Below are 19334 nucleotides of genomic sequence, written 5' to 3'. Positions count from 1 at the left end.
GAAAACAGAATTTAAAGAATGCTGCTACCTTTTAATGGATGATATCTCTGTATCTCACTATCTGGAGCCTACCAGACACTATCATTCTTAATCTTCAGTTGCCTTATTTTCAACTCTTCACAAGCCTGTTTTCTTACATGGGGAGGACAGGTGTGGCCACTAAGAACACCTGGCCCTCATCCAATAATTCAGGACATTCAAATCTGAAACTACAGGACTTTTACAAGCATGCTAGCCTATCATAAGCAAACAGTATGTTCACTGAAAAGTAAGATGTGTAAGGGCGAAACAATAAAACTAGGTTTTGGCCTATCAGGCTGATGGTTGAAGAATAACAGTCATAATGTATAGTATTGCTGTTTATTTCACCACTTTGTAAACTGCTTTGACCTTCAGACTGATGAAAATGGTAACCTTATCTGCTTCACTTTACCTCCTTCAGCAAGTAGCAGAAGCCCTCTGAGCTTACTGGCCATGGGAAGGGCTATTCTAAAAACTAAATACTTTCTGTAAGATATGGCAGTACTCAACAGAGTGGAGGTATTCAGTCAATGTCAAGATCTTTGCTAGCATGATTGTCCTTGCATGGCACAGAGAATGGCACATGGGGCCCTCTGAAGTTGTCTACTAAAGGAGCAGAGGGACAGGGCTGTGCTGTGATCTCAGCCCTCGAATAGGTTTCACCTTTTCTACAACTGTTCATTTTCTGAACTCAGCTCTGAAATAAGATATTTTCTGTTACACTCTTCTTCACATTATCCAAAATAATTCAATGTCCACCTTCTCCTCTGGGAAAATCAAAGGTTGACATGGCTACCTTTTGAACTCAAGCTGTTAAAGATCCTTTCTTGTGTTCAAAAACTCTTCCTGATTTTGAAAGGTCTTATTGATAAAACACAGAGGAACTCAGGGGAAAAGGACAAAGAGAAAGAAGAAGAAAGAGAAAGAATAAAGAGGCCAGAAAAGAAAGAGAAGGGAGACAGCCCAAGAGGAGCAGAGAGCGGCAAAGGCTATTGAATGCATAATTTGCAACGAGCTCATACAACAAGCATAGAGTGCTATTTTTAAAAATCAAGCAGAAAAATGTTTACACAAATCCAAAGGATATATGCTTTGTTTAATGTGGAAAATGATAATGTATTCACTTCATGAATTCTTGAATTAGTCTGTGTAATGTTTGCTTCTGGAACCAATAACGAATCTGATATAAATATTTAAAAGAGAAAAAGTTTAAGAGCTCAAGATAGAAGAATAATTTTCTTTTTTCTTTTGTTTTCATTACTGTTTGTATTGGCAATATTCAAACAATTTGGTGATATATTATGGGACTGAGGTAAATGAAAGGAGTGCCATGAAACCATCCAAGTGTATCCTGAAGACCTCTGCTTCCAAGTACATATAAAAGTCAAATAAATATTAAATAGTTTAAAACCAAGTCATGTGGAAAAGTCACACAGATCTTAAACAATTTTCTAATTGTACTTATTAATGATGTATTCAAAAAGATATGTTCCAATAAACACATTTTAAGAGTAAATTGGGCCTTAATTGTATTTAGTAAGTTTTATGTCCTCATTAAAAACAAAATCCCAACAATAAACATGACTTACCAACAGAATTAACTCTGCCACAATTGTCTACTCTTCCCAAACATTCTTTGTGTGCTTTTGCTCCACACTTAAAACATAAATAGCCTTGATAAAATGTTCCCCTGCAAGGTAAAAGTGGAGAATGTGTATTAAAATGTGGAAGCTGTGCTTTGTAAAATCACTAGTCCAAGGACTAGGAAGAGGAGATCATGATGCTGTCCAAAGTACCATCAGATCTCTATCACTATGGGATTATTGAGGAAACAGAACAGGTCCAAGGCCAGCAAGGACCTACTGTGTCTCAAGTGGGAAAGTAACAACTCTAATTCAGGACACCTTTGTAGCTTGCTAAAAAGTCTTAAATACTTAGCAGTTCATTTAGACTAGAAAACAGGCCTGACAAGAAAGCTTACCTCAGGAGCATCTGGCAGACTCTGCAGGACGTCACCCGATTGAAGGTGTGCATCTTGAAGTCGTGGAAATTGGAGTCTGCGTAGTCTGGCCTTATGTTAGATCTGTGGAAATGGAAAAGTCACTTCCTAAACAAAGTTTCACAACAAAGTGGCAATCGAAGAACAAAGTTCATCAAAACTGCATCAAGAAGAGATCCAATTCAAGCTACAAGGTGAGCCAGCCAGTGCGTAAAGGCTTCCAAGCCCAAAGTCTGCTAGCACTAAAACCTGTGCTGAAGCCCAGTTGTGTGGAGATCTGTGACACAGGAGAAGACTGCAACCTGACACATCCCAGAACTGCAGGTCATAGAGGTCTCTGCAGCATACCACCTTGGTCAGCCTTCTGGAAACCAGAAACAGCTGGATATTCATGTTTGGTGACAGTTTCTTTGCATTGCCATGTCATAAAAATATAAACCTGCTGGTGAGATGGGAGGTAAGGCAGAGTACAGTGTGTCTCCAGAGCTCATCTCTAACAAAGCACACAGATTATGTGAGGGTCTTCAAAAGGGAGTGAAGTCGTCCTCATAGAGAAGGTTGACCATTAATGCATCAATCTGATCAGGAAAATACTTCTTCCTTAACAATCTGCTTGCTTCACAGTCCAAATAAGCCTGGACAAAATCACTTTGTGTTTTGAATTATACCTAAGGTATATGCTGAGGCACTTAAAATGCTCATGTATACCTCAAAGAAACATTTCAGTGTACATTTAGCAAATGTTGGAGATAGAGAAAACACTTGCCATTCATTGCTTGTTTAACTTTCACATTAGTCCTGACTGTCTGGCATGAATAACAGCAGTGGCTCACAAATAAGGAAGCACGCTTATCCTAAAGCATTGGCTTCCCCTAAATTGATGGAAATGGCAAAGGAAGAGTTTCTACCAAGGTATGTGTTCTCAGCCACTAAAGCTACAGTGATAGAAGAAAATCAGCAATATCTACATTTAAATTGCTAGGGCTTTGAGACTTAATGGGTGTGCTGGAAACAGTCAAATATAGACATTTCTAGAGCACTGTTTGCATTGTTTTTAATCTAGCCATAGCACAGAAAAATAAAAATAAAATAAGCCTTAGATGGATATGAATTAGAGGTTCATCTAGAGAGATAATATCTTCTGAGACATTACACACAACATGAGAGACTGTAAGATACGTTTGAGATTCTGATGAGCTAGGATTTCCCCTTTTATAGAATAGCATCTCTCAAGCTCACAGAGTCGCGGCGTAATGAAGCATAACACAGGCAGGCAGTCAGGCATCAATCTCTGAGGTACCAGGAGAAGCCTTATGAAAAAACATTCACCAAGGCAATTGGAGTAGCAGGCAGTGATGCAGACGTGTCAGAGAGGTCAGCCTTCCCATCCATCTGCTGAATAGGAGCTGCTGAAAGGAAATCAAATCTGAGGGCCATCTGGGAGTTCTCTGCTACGTGCTTCTGGTGACCTCTCTTTTTAGGAAAATGGTCCAGTGCATGACGAAAAGCATGGCTATTTCCACTATGCTATTTTTTTGTGTGTTGCTGATTAGAAATCACAGTGCCCTTCTTCATAGAAGGATCTAGAAACAAAACTCTCACACTGACTCCGGAAAGTTAGGCACCGAAAGCTGCATCAAAACCCATTTCCACAGCTGAAAAGGGCTGCTGTTTATTTTTCTGGAAGCATCCAAATGACTCAGTCATATACACATTGTCAAGTTTATTCTAAAGCAGTGCTTGTTCTAAATTGAATGAAATAACATTTCCATTCCTGAGAATTTAAAAAAATTCATCCACCTGGAGTTTCCAAATCGAACTAGGTTTCTAGCGGGTAGAAAACTGTATATGTAGACCCCCAAGCAGCTAAGAACTGACTTCATCAGTCTTCATTGGACATGGGTGGCACACCTTTCCCTTGGAATCGATCCAAGTTCTACACAGTAAACATGTATGTGTGTATGCACATATACATACAAGTACATATAAGATATATACAAGGTACACATAAGAACATACATGCATGTGTACCAGAGTTGTGTTTAAGTCATTTTTACTTAAAACTTTTACCAGCTAGCTGAGAACAGACTACCTTTTCAGAAGACAAAAAGCTGAAGGGAAAATTGCAAACACACCACAGGTGTTTTTTGTTTTTTGTTTTTTTAATTTTATGATTAGGAAAAAAAAACTCTGAAAATATTGTTCACAGTAATTGCCTTAAGGGAAATGAAATTTGAAGTAATAGAATAGAATGATAGGGAGAAACTGTGACTTTTTTAAAACTAAAGCTGAATATTATTTTTTTCAAAGTTTCAAATCAAACATTAAAGAATAAACGTTAACTCTATGACCCTGGAACTGCTATAGAGGCACTATTGAATATAAAAGCACAGTTGAGGATAGGAATCTGAAATTAGACCACCTGGGCTTAAATCCTCACTTGCAAATCAGAACAGAGTGACCTCAGGTGAGTTGGTAAGTATAAAACAGGAATACTAATAGAATCAACTCAAAAGCAAAGTAATGTATATAAAGTGCTTAAGACATTGCCTGAATCAGAGCTGGTATTCAGTATGGGCTATCATTAATGGAGTGGGAATATCAAGTTCACCGGACAGTAGTGTGATCAGGGTAATGCTTCCTGAGTGGTAAAGTTTCATTGTTTGTCACAATGAAACCCCCAGAGGATCTTTCTTCTCCCAAGACTTCCTACTCAGGAAGCTGTTATTCAGTGATGTCCTTTGTACCACAAAGCCAAATATGATAATAATAATAATAATAATAATAACTATTATCATTGTTGTTGTTATTGTTATTATTTATTAATATTATTTGAGGCAAAGTTTCATGTAGCTCAAGTTGGCCTTGAATTTGCTATGAAGATGAAGATGATCTTCAATTTCTGATCTTCCACTTTTTAACTAGGTGACATGTGTAACTATGCCCATTATATGTGGTACTAGAGATCAAACCTAGACTTCACTCACACTAGACAGGTAGCCTACATCTCCATCTTAGCTACATCTCCAGCTTCAACAGAACTATTTAAGTACAGTAGGGAACAGAATCACTCAATAGAAAGCGTGTATCCAAAAAACCCAGAGGATTTAATTAAGTCAACCACATGGCCTGTAGCCTATGAGCTTGTAGAATCCAAACAAAGTGAATCACTGATGAGAAGAGTTGGAAGAGTAGAATGGATCCAGAGAGGCCAGCAAAAAAATCAGGATTGTGGGTTTGAAAAGATGTAAGAATGGTCAAAAATGGCATTTAACCTACACCTCTAATGCACACCACATATTGCCAAGCTCTCCACATGTCTTCTCACATTGGATTTCTTACAGGAAATCTGAGCAAACTCACCCACTCATTTCACGTATAGTTACTGAGTAACTATACTATAAAGGCTTTTTCTGAGGCTAAAAGAGAAGACAGAGACTTCATCCCTGGCCTAGAAAGTGAAGAGGGGCGATGTACATGAGCTAAGAGGCCAACAGGGGCAAGGGAAGAAATAAGATTTTGCATAAAAAATTACATCACATTTAGTTGATCAAAAAGGACAAGTCTTAGTGGCTATTCCATACAGAATTCTTTGTAGTGAGGCAAGAGAAGACATAGAGAAATCAAAGATGCTGTGGGTTCTCTGCAGAAGAGCATTGAGAAGGAAACAAGCTAGCTCAGTCATGTAGCTACACATAGAGACTTCAACAATAAAAAAAAAATAACTTTTGAGAATTTAGATGCAGTCTCACAGATTTCTGAGAAATATGCTCCCATTTTTTCACTTTACACTGGTCCCATTTTTATTAAAACAAAGGCAATTAAATGTGTGTTGAGTGAGGTGTGTTCATATTCTTGGCCTCTTCACACTGGACATGCTCTTCTTCCTACCTAGCCCCAGCACAGATCCAAGCTGAGACATGCTTGCCTCCCACCAGCCCAGATGCCTACCCAGATCTTAATTCTCCCAACTGCTCCTGGGCACCTTAAATGTAGCACATATACAATCCATTTAGACACCTATCTGACATGTCTGATGCATCTAATTCATCCTCCAACCTAGAAATTTCTGAATCACACAATACATTTCCCTCTCCTTCATACTGTGTTTCTTTTTTCTTAATTTCTCCATTCCAGTTTCTCCTTCCCTAAAACAGTAACCAAAGTCTAAAGATGCATCCTTAAAATTACCCCCTCAGACATTCAACCTTTACATGCACACACACACACACACACACACACACACACACACACACAACTTTTTCTGTGTCAAATCCTGAGTAAGTCAGCATATTAAATGGAGGTGGTGGTGGCGGTGGCGGCGGCGGCAGCAATGGTGGCAGAGGTGTGATGATAGGTACATAGGTATTAGTGGCCAATTCCCAGTGGAAAGGGAGACTGCAATGCTCAATTGCAGGTATTTTGGCCTCTACAATGTGTTCCTTGATATCCAATGGCAACTTAAACAGACTCCTGAGGAGGTTGTCAACTGTGTAACTTTAAAAGACATTACCGCCGGGTGGGGGTGGTGCACACGCCTTTAATCCCAGCACTCGGGAGGCAGAGCCAGGCGGATCTCTGTGAGTTCGAGGCCAGCCTGGACTACAGAGTGAGTTCCAGGAAAGGCGCAAAAACTACAGAGAAACCCTGTCTCGAAAAACCAAAAAAAAAAAAAAAAAAAAAAAAAGACATCACCACACAACACTGCAAGTTTGTATTACTGCATGTCTCTATGTGACTGAGGACAAGGCAACTGATATCCCCTTCCTAACCTGTCTCTTCTTTAGAGTCAACAAAAACTGAACAAGAAAAATCCATTGCTAGGTACTTACAAATGTTGTAAGTTGGGGAACGTACTACTTACACTGTACCATTTTATGCATTTGTTTTCAAAAGTCTGCCCTTTGCCATAATACGAGATGCAAAAGGGAAACATAACGATTAACTGAATTTCAGTTAAATGTTATACTTTGTATTGATTTATCTAGACCTCTTCTTTGTGAAAAACTAATATTCTCTTGTATAAAGTCTATAATTTCACACACAATATATTTTAAATAGCATAGTGATAAATATGGCCATTAAAAACAGTTTTAGGGACTGCGGAGATAGCTTAGTGGGTATCATCAGCATTTGCTGTCTAAGCATGAAGACCTGAGTTCTGATCCCCAGACCCATGCACAGGCCTGTGCAGCCAAGGGCAGCTCTAATGCCAACACTGATGGAAATGAGGGGACAGGGATATTTGCTGGGGCTTGCTAGCCAGTGAGACTGACCAAACATTAAGAACTCCAGGTTCACTGAGAGACGCTGACTCAAGGGAATAGAATAGAAAGTAATAGGGCAGGACCTCTCTGATGTCCTCCTCTGCTCATGCCTGTTTAAATGCTGTGCATGCATTTTTTTTATTAGGTAATATTATTTTCCTTCTTGGATCTCTGAGGGAGTTGAAGATTAGTTAGTTATAGTTGAAGATTAGTTAGGATAGAAAGTGAATTAGGTACGTTTTGGACTTACCAAAATAGGATAAATAATGGAATTATTTTCTCTGAATTTGTTAAATACAAATGGACTAGACATTGTTTAGGTATTCATTACTTGTATATATGGTATATAGTTATTGTACTTTTGTATATAGTTTTTCTTATGTTAGCTATAACCTTTTTCCTTTTCTCTTTTTATTAAAATAGAAAAGGGGAAATATGGTGATATTTTATTTGTACTGAAATGTGATTTTATTTGTATGTTAATAAATAAAGTTGCCTGGGGGTCAGAGCTATTAGCAAGCCATAGCAAAAGCTGGGCGGTGGTAGTGCGCGCCTTTAATCCCAGCTATTGGGAGGCAGAGCTAGGCAGATCTCTGTGTGTTCAAGGATACAGCCAGCATGGAGACACACACCTTTAATCTCAATACCAACCATAGAAGACCTGGAGGTCTGTACAGACAGGTAGTGATGAGGCGGTCATGTGGTTGGGTTTACAACCAATGAGAAGGCAGAACAGAAAGTCTATAAAAAGACAAACACACAGGAAGTCAGTCTCTTGGCTAAAGAGGATAGCTGCAGCAGTGAAGGATAAGGCTCTTAGCTCTGACCACTTGGGCTTTCATCTCTGCATTGGCTCTGTGTTTCTTATTTAATAAGACGGTTACTTCTATATTCACGCACACACACACACACACACACACACACACACACACAAACACATTTTATGTTTAAAATTAACATTTTTCTCTATTTTAACCATAGACTTTAATTTACAAACTACTGCTATATTAAAATAATTTTAGAACACAGAAAGCAAATACTAGCAAAAGGAAGTCACATAAAACAGCCATGACCAATCAGTTACAAGGGAAATAATATTATAATCAATTTATGATAACATCTAATCTCCTATCAGTATTATGCATATTTAAAACTCTCCAGTGTAGACAGTTTGACAATTATCCAAAATATATGAACTAGTGATTCCATCCTATTGTGCTTAAAATGAGAGATAAAAGCAAATGTTGATGATTCAAAAACCAATCCAGTCGGCTTTGTCTACTCAAAGTCCACAGATATGTAAAATGTATGGGTAGATATGGGTATTTTTATTGTTCAAATTCAGAAAATTTACATTCTAATTATTCTTTATGAAGATGTTGAACAATCATAATTATTCTATTAAAATATTTTGACTCTCAAAATAATAAGATGGATGTTTCTACTGGATCCTCCTATTAACCTTTATTTAACCTCTGTTACCTATGTAGCAAAAAATAGTTCTAAGTAATACTGCTGAAACTAACCTGTCTTCTAGAGTGTGTTTTTAAAATTTTATTTTAGCTTCAGGATATTTGTGTGTGTGTGTGTGTGTGTGTGTGTGTGTGTGTGTGTGTCCCTCAAAACTTTTAAAATGTGCATACTTAAAACAATTTATCATATTATTAATGAACTAAAAAGTATTGTTCATATTCAACAGATGCCAAAGAAGAAATTTAACCAAATGTATCATACATAGGAAGTACACATATGTGACCACAGCAATCAGAAGGCTAGGGCAGGAGGACAGGGATATCAAGGGCAGCCTGGGCTACAAAAAGATATCCTGCCCCATAAAAGAGGTAACAGTGAGAAGGTCTTACATGCTTCTGATCAAAATGACAGCAAACTAGATAGGTATTATGAATAGTAGTTATTACAAATAGTTCTACAATGTGATAAGGGATATCAAAAGGAAGGAAGGAAGGAAGGAAGGAAGGAAGGAAGGAAGGAAGGAAGGAAGGAAGGAAGGAAGGAAGATAAAAGGCAGATGCAATGGTGTTTGCCCACAATCCTACCACTTACGAAGCTGAGACAGGGTTATCATTTGCTCAAGGCCAGCCTAGCCTACATAGCAAATACCAAGCAATTCAGAGCTACATAGCTGGATCCTGTTTTCAAAAAGAGGGGAGAGGAAGGAAGAAGCATACTCAATATAAAAATATGCGCATTGTAATTGTTATAAATTAAACAAAGTTCCTGAGCTCATTATATTACTCAATCTTTCTTTTTTCAAAAGAGTTCAACAATGCAATATGGCAAGGCAGATATGAAGGAAAGATGTTTTTAATATATGGAGAATACCCAAAATTCTCATTTAGAAATGGCATTGTTGGAATGACTAGGGAAACTCAAGAAAAGAAACTGAAGAGTAATGAAATGAAGGAAAGACAAAGATACCTCAAAATGGCATGCGAAGAAAGCCACATGCAAATGCCCAGAGCTCACCAGCTCACCATGGAGTAAGATGCATGCAGTGCCCCACCAAAACTCCCTTAGAATTGGAGATTTAAGGGTAGAGTAGAGCTGGTGAGTGCCCACTGCAAATCATCTCTAAAACAAAATGGGCTATTATGAATGTAAAGATGTTTTCTTACATGAGTAATAGTATCTTCCGTCAAGGCTAAAGACAGATCAGGTACAGGTAATCCATAAAGGCCAAAGAAGACCTAGTGTTTCTAAGACAGAGACTGGCAGACAAGACCTCTTATTCCCCACACAGCCCCAACTACACAACACATCACTGAGCCAGCTGGACCACTGATCAAGCTTGCCAAAATGCTTCCTATCCTTTTAGAACCACCAACTAAATAGTAAAGTACATCAGAAGAGGGCCAGCAAGATGGCTCAGTGGTTAAAACATTTGTTGCAGAAGCCTGAGAACTTGAGTTCAGCCCCAGGAACCCATGGTAGAAGGAGAGCACCGACTGAGAGTTGTCCTCTATGTGTACACCGTAATATGTGCACGAATGTGTACACACATAGATAGGCACATGCACCATAATGGTTTTAGATTTTAAAGATCACAAGAGTTGACCCAGCTGTCAAATCAGAAACACTTCTAAAATCTCCACTTACAAAGAAACATTCTTCACCTAAGGCTCAAAATGAGACTTATCATTTTGCATCTCAAATGTATATGCTTTTCTATAATACATACATACATATATACACATAAAACATTCAGAGTATCTTTAAATGTTGGTAATTCCTTTCTCTAACGGAAAACTCCAAAATAAAATCTAAATATTTAAAAATGGCCTACTCTGTGGAACTGAAGTTGAATCCCCTATGTCAGTAATAGAAATTACCAAAAACACATCCACATGATCTTTCATAAACAATGCTCAGTTCTTGCTTGTTTCTTTCACAATGTATTCCCTTAACAACATGGTAGACTAATTATGCTGCTGGTTATTTGCATGGACAAAGAAAATGAAAAAAAAAAAAAAACCAATCAGGTCCTTCAAAAAAAACAATTAAAAATAACAGAGTTCAGAAGGAACTTCTTCCTAAGGATCGATTAAAAGAAGGAAAGCAAAAAAGATGTATGAATCACAACAAGTTTAATTTCTTATATTCCAAATCACGCAGTCTCTTCTCCAGGGAAATGAATAAAGATGTCCAAAATACCAATAAAAAGAAGATAATGTTTGGCTCTGAAAAATAGTATTTTCCTATCTATTATATATTGCATTCCTTCATTTTATTCAAAGCTGGTTTTGTAGTAATTTCAAATATACATCCATCACTATGTTTCAGTGACATTTCAAGGAAATTATTGAATTAAATGTAAACTCAGTTAAGTCTATAATAAATTTACAGTGGAAAATGTCAGATTATGGGTAATTTGGGATATATTTCTTATACACTTGAAATGACGGGGTTTTTTTTTTTCCCATCCAACATGGTCTTTCTATTTTTACTTTCTTAATTAGAAAATCAGATCTGTTATTCCTGAGGTAAAAGGCCAACATTCAGGAGAAGGAGAAGGAACAGGGGCCCTGTTTGTTGGTATCCATTGTGTGACTCAAAATTGATGAGGACAAATAAAAATGTACACATGTACATTTTGATAGGTTCTATTGATAAAAGGAAGGAAATCACTGTATGTTGGATGTTGATTCTGTTATTATTTTTGTCACCATAAATGCCAAATATTTAGTAGAAAAATTAGAGACCTTATCAAGGTAGAGAGGACATATCTACCACCTCAAAAATGAGTAAGTGGGAATAAAGCTTTCCTTGTATTAAGCATAGTAAAACTTCTCTTTGCTAAGAATACAATTCATTTGTTCATACGATAAACAAATGAATTGAAAATTTATTATGGGCTAGCCATTTTAGAACTCTGGGAACACAATGGTGGATTTATTTATCTGAGAACTATAATCATGCATTTCTTGTTTAGCCAGGCTATTGTGCTTTATTTCAATTCTCCCAGTAAAATGCATTGTCCATTTGCATGTCAGTGAGTACAAGAGAGGAAGAAAACACACAGAGAGGTATCTTGGTGTTCATGTTTAAACAAGATGTCTTGCCTTCTAGGTAAGGACTGGTTTCTAAGGATTCTTATGGATTTTCATTCTCTGACCCAACACACCAGTTACATAATTCAAACACAAAAGATAACGTGAATTTAAGCTGTAGAAAATTTTAAATTATGACATATGAAATTGGCTATTAAATGTGTTTGAGAACAGTATCAATATTGTTACCAGGAAAGCTGTAAGGAACAAAAGGAGGAAGTGACAGGCTTTCTAATGCTTCCCTTTAAATGTCTAAAATAATTATGGGTGAAAAAAGACCTTTAATCAACATTTCATCCTCTACATACAAAGCCTTTTCCTGTTACTTTATTATTTTTAACTTACTTTTTAAAGGGTTTCACACATGAGCATTGAATTTATATTATTTCTTCCCTTCCTCCCCTGCCTTCCTCCTGTACCCACTTCTCAAATTAATGAGCAGTTCTTTTATTGGTGGAAGTATTAAGGCAACTCTATGTAGTTAAAAGGGAGGTTTATTTCACGGACTAACTTACAAGTAAAGGGATAGGTTACAGGGTCTGGGAGAGGTGGAGTGCAGTCCAGCGGTGTTCTCTGGAAGACTCTGCTCGGTCTACCTGGTCTACCTCCAGAGTCCAGGATCCAGGAACCAAGAGAGCTGGCACATCTGGATCTCGGGACTTAAGGGCTCCTCTCTTGGCCCCACCTCCTAGGCGTGACAGTTACGGGAAGCCTCAGTGGGGGTAGTACTTCCAGGTCAAACCTAGAACAGCTACCCATTACATTCTTTATTTATTATTGTTACATCTGTGTGTGTAGATACTAGACTTGTATACAAAATTATAAATTGAGAAGGATTTCAATAAATTCATCATAACTTAAGTCTACTGTAACCCACCAATATCAAAACTCACTCTTTGAAGAAAGCTTTAAAATGTTAAATCCACTTATTAAAGGATAGTAATCATATGTGTAGTAATTTGCAAACCTTATTTGATAAAATGGCCAATAACTATATTTTTTAAAGATTTAAATTTGTTTATTTTAATTTTGTTATGAGTGAGTGTGTGTGTGTGAGTGTGTGTGTGTGTGTGTGTGTGTGTGTGTGTGTGTGTGTGTGTGCCGGCACCATGCCATGTGCATGCACGCAGAACTGGAGTTACAGCCAGGTATGATCCATTTGACGTGGAATCAAATATGGGTCTTCTGGAAGGGCAGGAAGCAGTCTTAACCATTGAACTATCTCTCCATCCCCAAAAGACATGTTTTAAAGAGTTGTTTGTTGAGATTCAAGGCTTGGCAGGACGTATGGGTTATAAGATACCTGTCTCTTTGAGCTCCCCACAAGCTGAAAACACAAGACTCAAATTCAACAACCTATGACAAGATAATCGGAACAGGACTTAGGGTCTGCTTGAGTCACTTCCACCCCAAGAATTAGAGGTCAGCAAAAGACAGGTATGAGAGGTCTGGTGGCTGTCTTGTTATGGGAGTGATTGATGGGGGCGGGGCAGAAGTGAAACATCAGCGATTTGTGTTAGAGTCTGGAAAGGAGGGACTGGGGCTCCAAGAGTACCTTAGGCAAACACTTGTTTGGGGGAACAAATTGTGAGGTGTTGACCAAAGTTTTAGGATAGATTAAAAAAATGGATAGGGTCATTAAATCAAGACCACACTAATATATAAGAACTGAGTTAGAACTAGATAGGTAACAGGGCTAGAGAAAGACATTTAGGAGATTAATTAAGATAATGTGATTTGTCTCAAGACACCTGTTTGGCAGTATGTCTATCCTAGTATGTTAGGCATTCTTGGAACAGGGCACAGGCTGCTACAGATGTGGTGGTTTGGATGAGAATGGCCCACATAGGCTCATATATTTCAATGCTTGGTCCCCAGTTGGAACTGTTTGAGAAGGATCAGGAGGTGTGGCCTTGTTGGAGGAGGTGTGTCACTGGGGGTGGGTTTTTCAGTTAGCTCTTCCTCTGTGTCTCTAACGTGTGGATCACAAACAAGCTCTCAGCTACTACTCCAATGCCATGCCTGCCTGTCTGCTCCCATGTCCCCTGGGAGTCATAGATTCACCCTCTGAAGCTGTGATCAAGCCCCCGTTCTTTCTGCTATACGTTGCTTTCTGCTATACGTTGCTTTCTGCTATAACACTTTCTGCTATACGTTGCTTAGTGATGGTGTCTCTTCACAGTAATAGAAAAGTAACTAAGACAACAGGTGAATATGAGAGCTGACAATACAACCAAAGCCCAGAAGGCTTCCAGTGGTGGGGCAAGATGGAGTGTGTAGAAAGTGCTGAGAAAGCAAATCATCCCCGTGTACAGGGCCAGCAAACATGAAGGGGCAGGGGATTCGACAGGAAAGGACTATGGCACAGAAAAACAGAGAAAGAAGAAGAGAAGCACAGTGCAAGTGGTGCTTTCAATTTAAGGGCAGGTAAGTGCAAACAGATGCAGACACACCCACCCATGCGCAGACAGCATCCACCTATGGGAGAAAACAGCACTGCCCTTGTGCCCGCATGAAGCCTGGGGGACCTTGAACCTTCTGAGCAATGTTTCTGAGCCTGAAAGAAACTCGATGTCTCCAACACTAACTATCCACCCTTTAAGCAGGAGTCCCAGATAACTTCTACTCCCTCTAACCCCAGAGCATTCAAACTGTTTCTTTCTAGATCCATCCTACAAAATAGGATGGTAACACTTTCCAAATATGTCTAAGGAAAACTAATCCAAACCTGAGATAGAGTTGTGATTGCAAATAATGCCTTCTTGGGACATGAAGGCAAGTTAGTTTTAGGATCCATAAACCTTTGGTTTGAATTGGGCATGATATCCCAGTGAGGTTCCCATATGAATGCCAAAAAGAATGAGTAGGAAAGGGGTATTTCAAGGCAGCCTGTTTTCTGCAGAGATAGTTGTGCATAAGTGATTCAGAATGTTCAGATGCACAAGCCAGCCTCACTCTCCATTGTGAAGTATCAGATTGATCCTCCACTCCAGTCTTTCTGCTGAATGTTGCTTTTTACCCCTCCAAACTAATTACATTAGAGAAACTCAGACTAAAATATTCTGCAAAGCACACTTTTCCCACTATCCTTGTCAATGAACTTCAAATTGTCTTGTGATTTGGGACTTCCTCTTCTACAGTGTCTATCCATTTTGAAATAATTTAAAGTCCCAAATGAGACAAAAAGCATACAGAAGAGCAAAGCTCAGGTGGCTACTCCTAAAACAAAATTCACAACAGTCTGACTGGCACCATGATAATCTATCAAAAATTCTCAAAAGTGTTCTCAAGACATCCTAGCGAAAGGACTTCAAAATATTTATCGAGTACCTACTGTGTACTGGATAATATGCAATAAAAATAGGATTAAGTCTCTGACCTTAGAGGGTTGTTTTCCAAGAGGACTCAATCAAGCCCTCAAAGCCTTCCAGGTCCCAGCATTAGGAAAGGCTGAGTGATGAGTAAGCTTCAAGGTGCCTCCCCCAATATAATAGCTCCCCTCAAGGTCTTGCCTCTTTTCCCAGCTCAAGTCTCATATGTCCAATGTTCACCACAGTCTCAGAGTTCATTGTGGCTTGTGCCCACAACATATAGTACTCATGGGGCTTTTTTCACAACCAAAAACCAAACAGCCCATAAAAGTCCTGTGGCTGAGCCAGGGGCATGGCTTAGTGGGTAAGAGTGTTTGTTGAGAAGTATTAGGACTTGTGTTTAAATCCTAGCACCTATGTGTTAGGAAAAACTGAACATGGTTAGGAACATGATTGAGGGGTAGAAACAGGAGTATTTGAGGGGCTTGATAACTACCAGCCCCTAGCTCCCATTTACTGTGAGGAATAAGGCAGAGATTGGTAAAACCAGACATCAAATTCTTCCTCTGGCCTCCTAGTACATATATACCCCAACACACACACACACACACACACACACACACACACACACACACACACACACACACGAGCTTGCACATACATTCCCCCTGCCACACAAATACAAATGTTTCAGCTATACTCAACCCTTAAGTGAACTCTCCCAGACCTCTAGTTCTTTTCAATTTGCAATGGAATTTTTCTGGGTCTGGGTCTCTTCACAAACAACCTGTAGTGGATACCTGTTCTGCCTACCTATGACCTTGAAGTACCAGCCCCTGGAGCATGGACTCGGGGCTGCCCTTAAGACCTGAGATGCCTGTAGGTCTCACCTGTAGGCCTCACTCTTCTCTCCCACATGGGCTTGGATGGTGCAGACTGACTTAGGTGACAGACCAGCGTGGGACAGTACCTCAGCCTTCCAGGACCCTGCTACGATAGATTCTCCTATTCCGTTTAGTGAGTTTTCTTTCCTGATAAATTCCTTTTACCCCTTAAGCAGACTCCCTTAGTTTTCTCGTTATAACAGCCAGCTAAGGGAGACACATGTGAAACATTAAGACACAGTGCTCTTCATAACTTAATCCTGACAGAGTCTCTGAAACCCTTACAGATTGAATTGCTAGGAAAATCTTTTGTTATAATAATACTGCTAACCCCGGTTTCCACATGTTTGTGATATCCCGAGCATCATTTGTTCTAATGAGATTGTTCCTTATGACCATATTGGCCAGCTTCAGAATGGGGGGGGGGTCTGTTTCCAACCACATGATCACAGGGTGGGAATTCTATCCCAACTTTAAGAGAAGAAAGAGTTACTGAAAATTAATGTGATCAGTCTAAATACAGCAATACCAGAAGGGACTAGGTTTGTGGAGGTGCCAGAATGCTCAACATGTGGAGGTTTCTAGCAGTAAAATATTCTGCGTTGAGTTGTGTGTCAGATGGGGAAAAGTTCTTTGTTTATTTCCTATCATATACAGAAAGAACCCTTAGCATCATTAGATATCCTGCTATTACTAAGATTATGTCTTTGGCCTCAGGAATCAGAACCTGTAAGAACTGACCAAACAGGTTCACAGACATTGTACAGAACTGTTGACCAGAATCCTGGCGCAACACTAATCTGGAAGGAAGGATGGAATTTCCAGCATCAGCCATCACTAAGCGCTCAGGATATCTAGAGCACACTGACCCACTGCTTTACGTGACTTTTCTCATATAACTTTGCAAGCAGCAGACTAAGCACTGGTATCTTCACTTACAGATTAAAAAACCGTTGCTTAGCAGGCTTCAATAATTTTCCAGGGGTCATGAGACTAGAAAAAAAGTGTCATGCATGATTCAATTATTTCCTATTTAATTCCAAAGTTAATGCTTTCAAGGGTTCTATGACCTTGGAGTTTAATAAGAAGAGAACTTTAAGAGGTCTTGGTTTCTAGGGATGTTCATGGGGGCCATCGCTGAGACAACAAGCAGAATAGCATCCGCAGCCCATGAGAACATTCTACAGAATGTCTATTTATGCCTATGGTCACACTAATCCATTGCACTCAGCTGTAACCATAGGATGTTTCATTCTAATCATCTCATCACAGTTCCATTCTAGTTCCCAGAAAGGCATTCAGTATGACAAGCAATCTTGGGGCCATGTTTCTGGCTGGTGAACTGAAGCTATATTAAAATGATCAGCTTCATAGAGCAGGCACAATTTAACAGGCCCAACTCTCTCTGGAGTCTCATGATATACTGGTATAATTAAATGTCGCTATCAGTCACCATACACAGGTTGCTTGTACCTGCCCAACCCCAAGACAATTAATGATGCCTTTCATATTTACACATTTCTATTGTTAATATAGCCATTTTCCAATTTTTGTTTGTTTTTGTTTTTTGAGACAGGGTTTCTTTGTGCAGCCCTGGTTGTCCTGGAAGTCGCTCTATAGATCAGGCTGATCTTGAACTCAGAGATCCGTCAGCCTCTTCCTCCCAAGTGCTGGGATTAAAGGCGTGCACCACCACTGCCCAGCTGTAGAACAAATACAATTCTTAATCAACAAAGAGCTTACATGAAGACTAAATGAAGAAGACATATGAAAAACTGCATTGCACGTAGCAGAAGACAGGAAGAGACAAAAGACAAGTGAACAGTGTTATCCTGTTTGCATGCTACAAAGCACGCCATGAGATACTTTATCTCAATTTTGTGACTCCCAAATTATAGCTCAGTGAATCCAAGCAACTTACCCAACTCCATTAAGCAATTAACACACAGTGTTCTTAGTCACCTCACAGTATTAAGTACTTTGGAGATGATAATGTGGGTCATGAAGAGAAACATGCTTTAAGTAGGAAAATTATATCTCTACTATTATCATCCTATCATGGCTCAAAAGAGATCCATTTACTTCAAGGTCTCCTTAAGTACTTATCTCTGTGCTGCAAATCACCATTCCTTCTCATGAATATTTTTCTTCTCTACCACTCCAAATGCTACCAATCTCTGTAGTTTAGGTCCCATCTCATTAGCCATTTGTTGATTAACAGGGTTATTGGTGCCCAATTTTACAGTTCTTTATAAATCCAGCATATTAACTCTCTGAATGAAGTGAAGCTGGCAAAATTTCCTCCCAGTCTGTGGGCTGTCTGTCTGTCTGTCTGCTCTGATGCTAATGTCTTTTGTTATGGAAAAACTTTTAAAGTTCACGTGGTTCCTTTTGTTGATTCTCAGGGATATTGTTGGGCTACTGAACTTCTGCTCACCAAGTCCTTACCTCTACCTAGATCTTAAAGTGTATGTCCCATGTTTTATTCTCAGTCTTGAATAACAAGGAGGTATTCCCTAGCACCTCAAGAGAGTCAGTGAAAAATATCAATCAAAAGTTCAGAGGCCTAAGGGGCCCTGCTATCTTCTGCAACTGACAGGAATTCATTCTGGTTGCAGTAGGAGACATAATGACAACATAACACTGATGCTGGATAAAGGCCAGATTCTAGCATCAGCCAGGAATTGTTCCTCGTTCCAAGGGCCACGATCTTGCACCAATGGCTCCAGGAAGACAGCCAGGTCCTATTTACTTATATTAGACAGAAAACTCCCAGAAATAATGTTACAAAGCTGACTGAATCCAAAGTTCCGTAGAGAGGGTGAAAAGATTTCAAGACCTGAACTAAGACGATGGCATTGGGAAGGAAAACAGTCAGAGATTAAAGACGAAAGCAACCCAAATAGTCACATGGATTAGGAGGTTGGTATTGAAGAGTTACTCTTGTACAAATCAGCTGAGTGCTTACAGGGAATACCCTGTAAGATCACAGGAGGCAAACTGGCCCAAAGAGCAATCATTGATTGTCCCCTATTTTCCCTCTTCCAGACTGCTTCTGCATGAGACATGTCATCATGGGCAGGGCCTTAAGTCCTCCCAATGGTCATATGGGTAGAAAAACTAGAGTATGCAGAATTGAGCTTTCTTTATAGATGGTAAGGGGGTGCGTGGAAGTGAGGAAAGGGGTGTGGTCACTAGGTCCAGAAGACACTCAGGGTTTTCCCATCACTGACCAAACTCAAAAACTTTTGGACATACTGGGTAAACCAGGAAGTCAGAGGCCT

General features: G+C 39.2%; 1 protein-coding gene across 5 annotated transcripts in view; it reads right to left on the bottom strand.

Moving 5' to 3' along the window:
- The window catches only part of Vav3 (vav guanine nucleotide exchange factor 3), a 336414-nt gene that overhangs the window by 118438 nt on the left and 198642 nt on the right, over nucleotides 1–19334 (bottom strand). For all 5 annotated transcript variants that reach the window (XR_005091832.1, XM_028879322.2, XM_037207020.1 and 2 more), the window contains 2 exons: nucleotides 2003–2104; nucleotides 1611–1711 (listed from right to left, as the gene is read on the bottom strand). Coding sequence is in view for 4 of the 5 variants with exons in the window: in XM_028879322.2 (XP_028735155.1) it covers nucleotides 1611–1711; nucleotides 2003–2104 (203 nt within the window). In the remaining variant the exon portion in view is untranslated. The remainder of the gene's footprint in view (nucleotides 1–1610; nucleotides 1712–2002; nucleotides 2105–19334) is intronic.

This window comes from Peromyscus leucopus, chromosome 6 (assembly GCF_004664715.2).
Source record: "Peromyscus leucopus breed LL Stock chromosome 6, UCI_PerLeu_2.1, whole genome shotgun sequence".
NCBI classification, from domain to species: Eukaryota; Metazoa; Chordata; class Mammalia; order Rodentia; family Cricetidae; genus Peromyscus; species Peromyscus leucopus.
The sequence above is the reverse complement of the archived record's forward strand: the minus strand, read 5'-3'. Positions and strand labels throughout refer to the sequence as shown.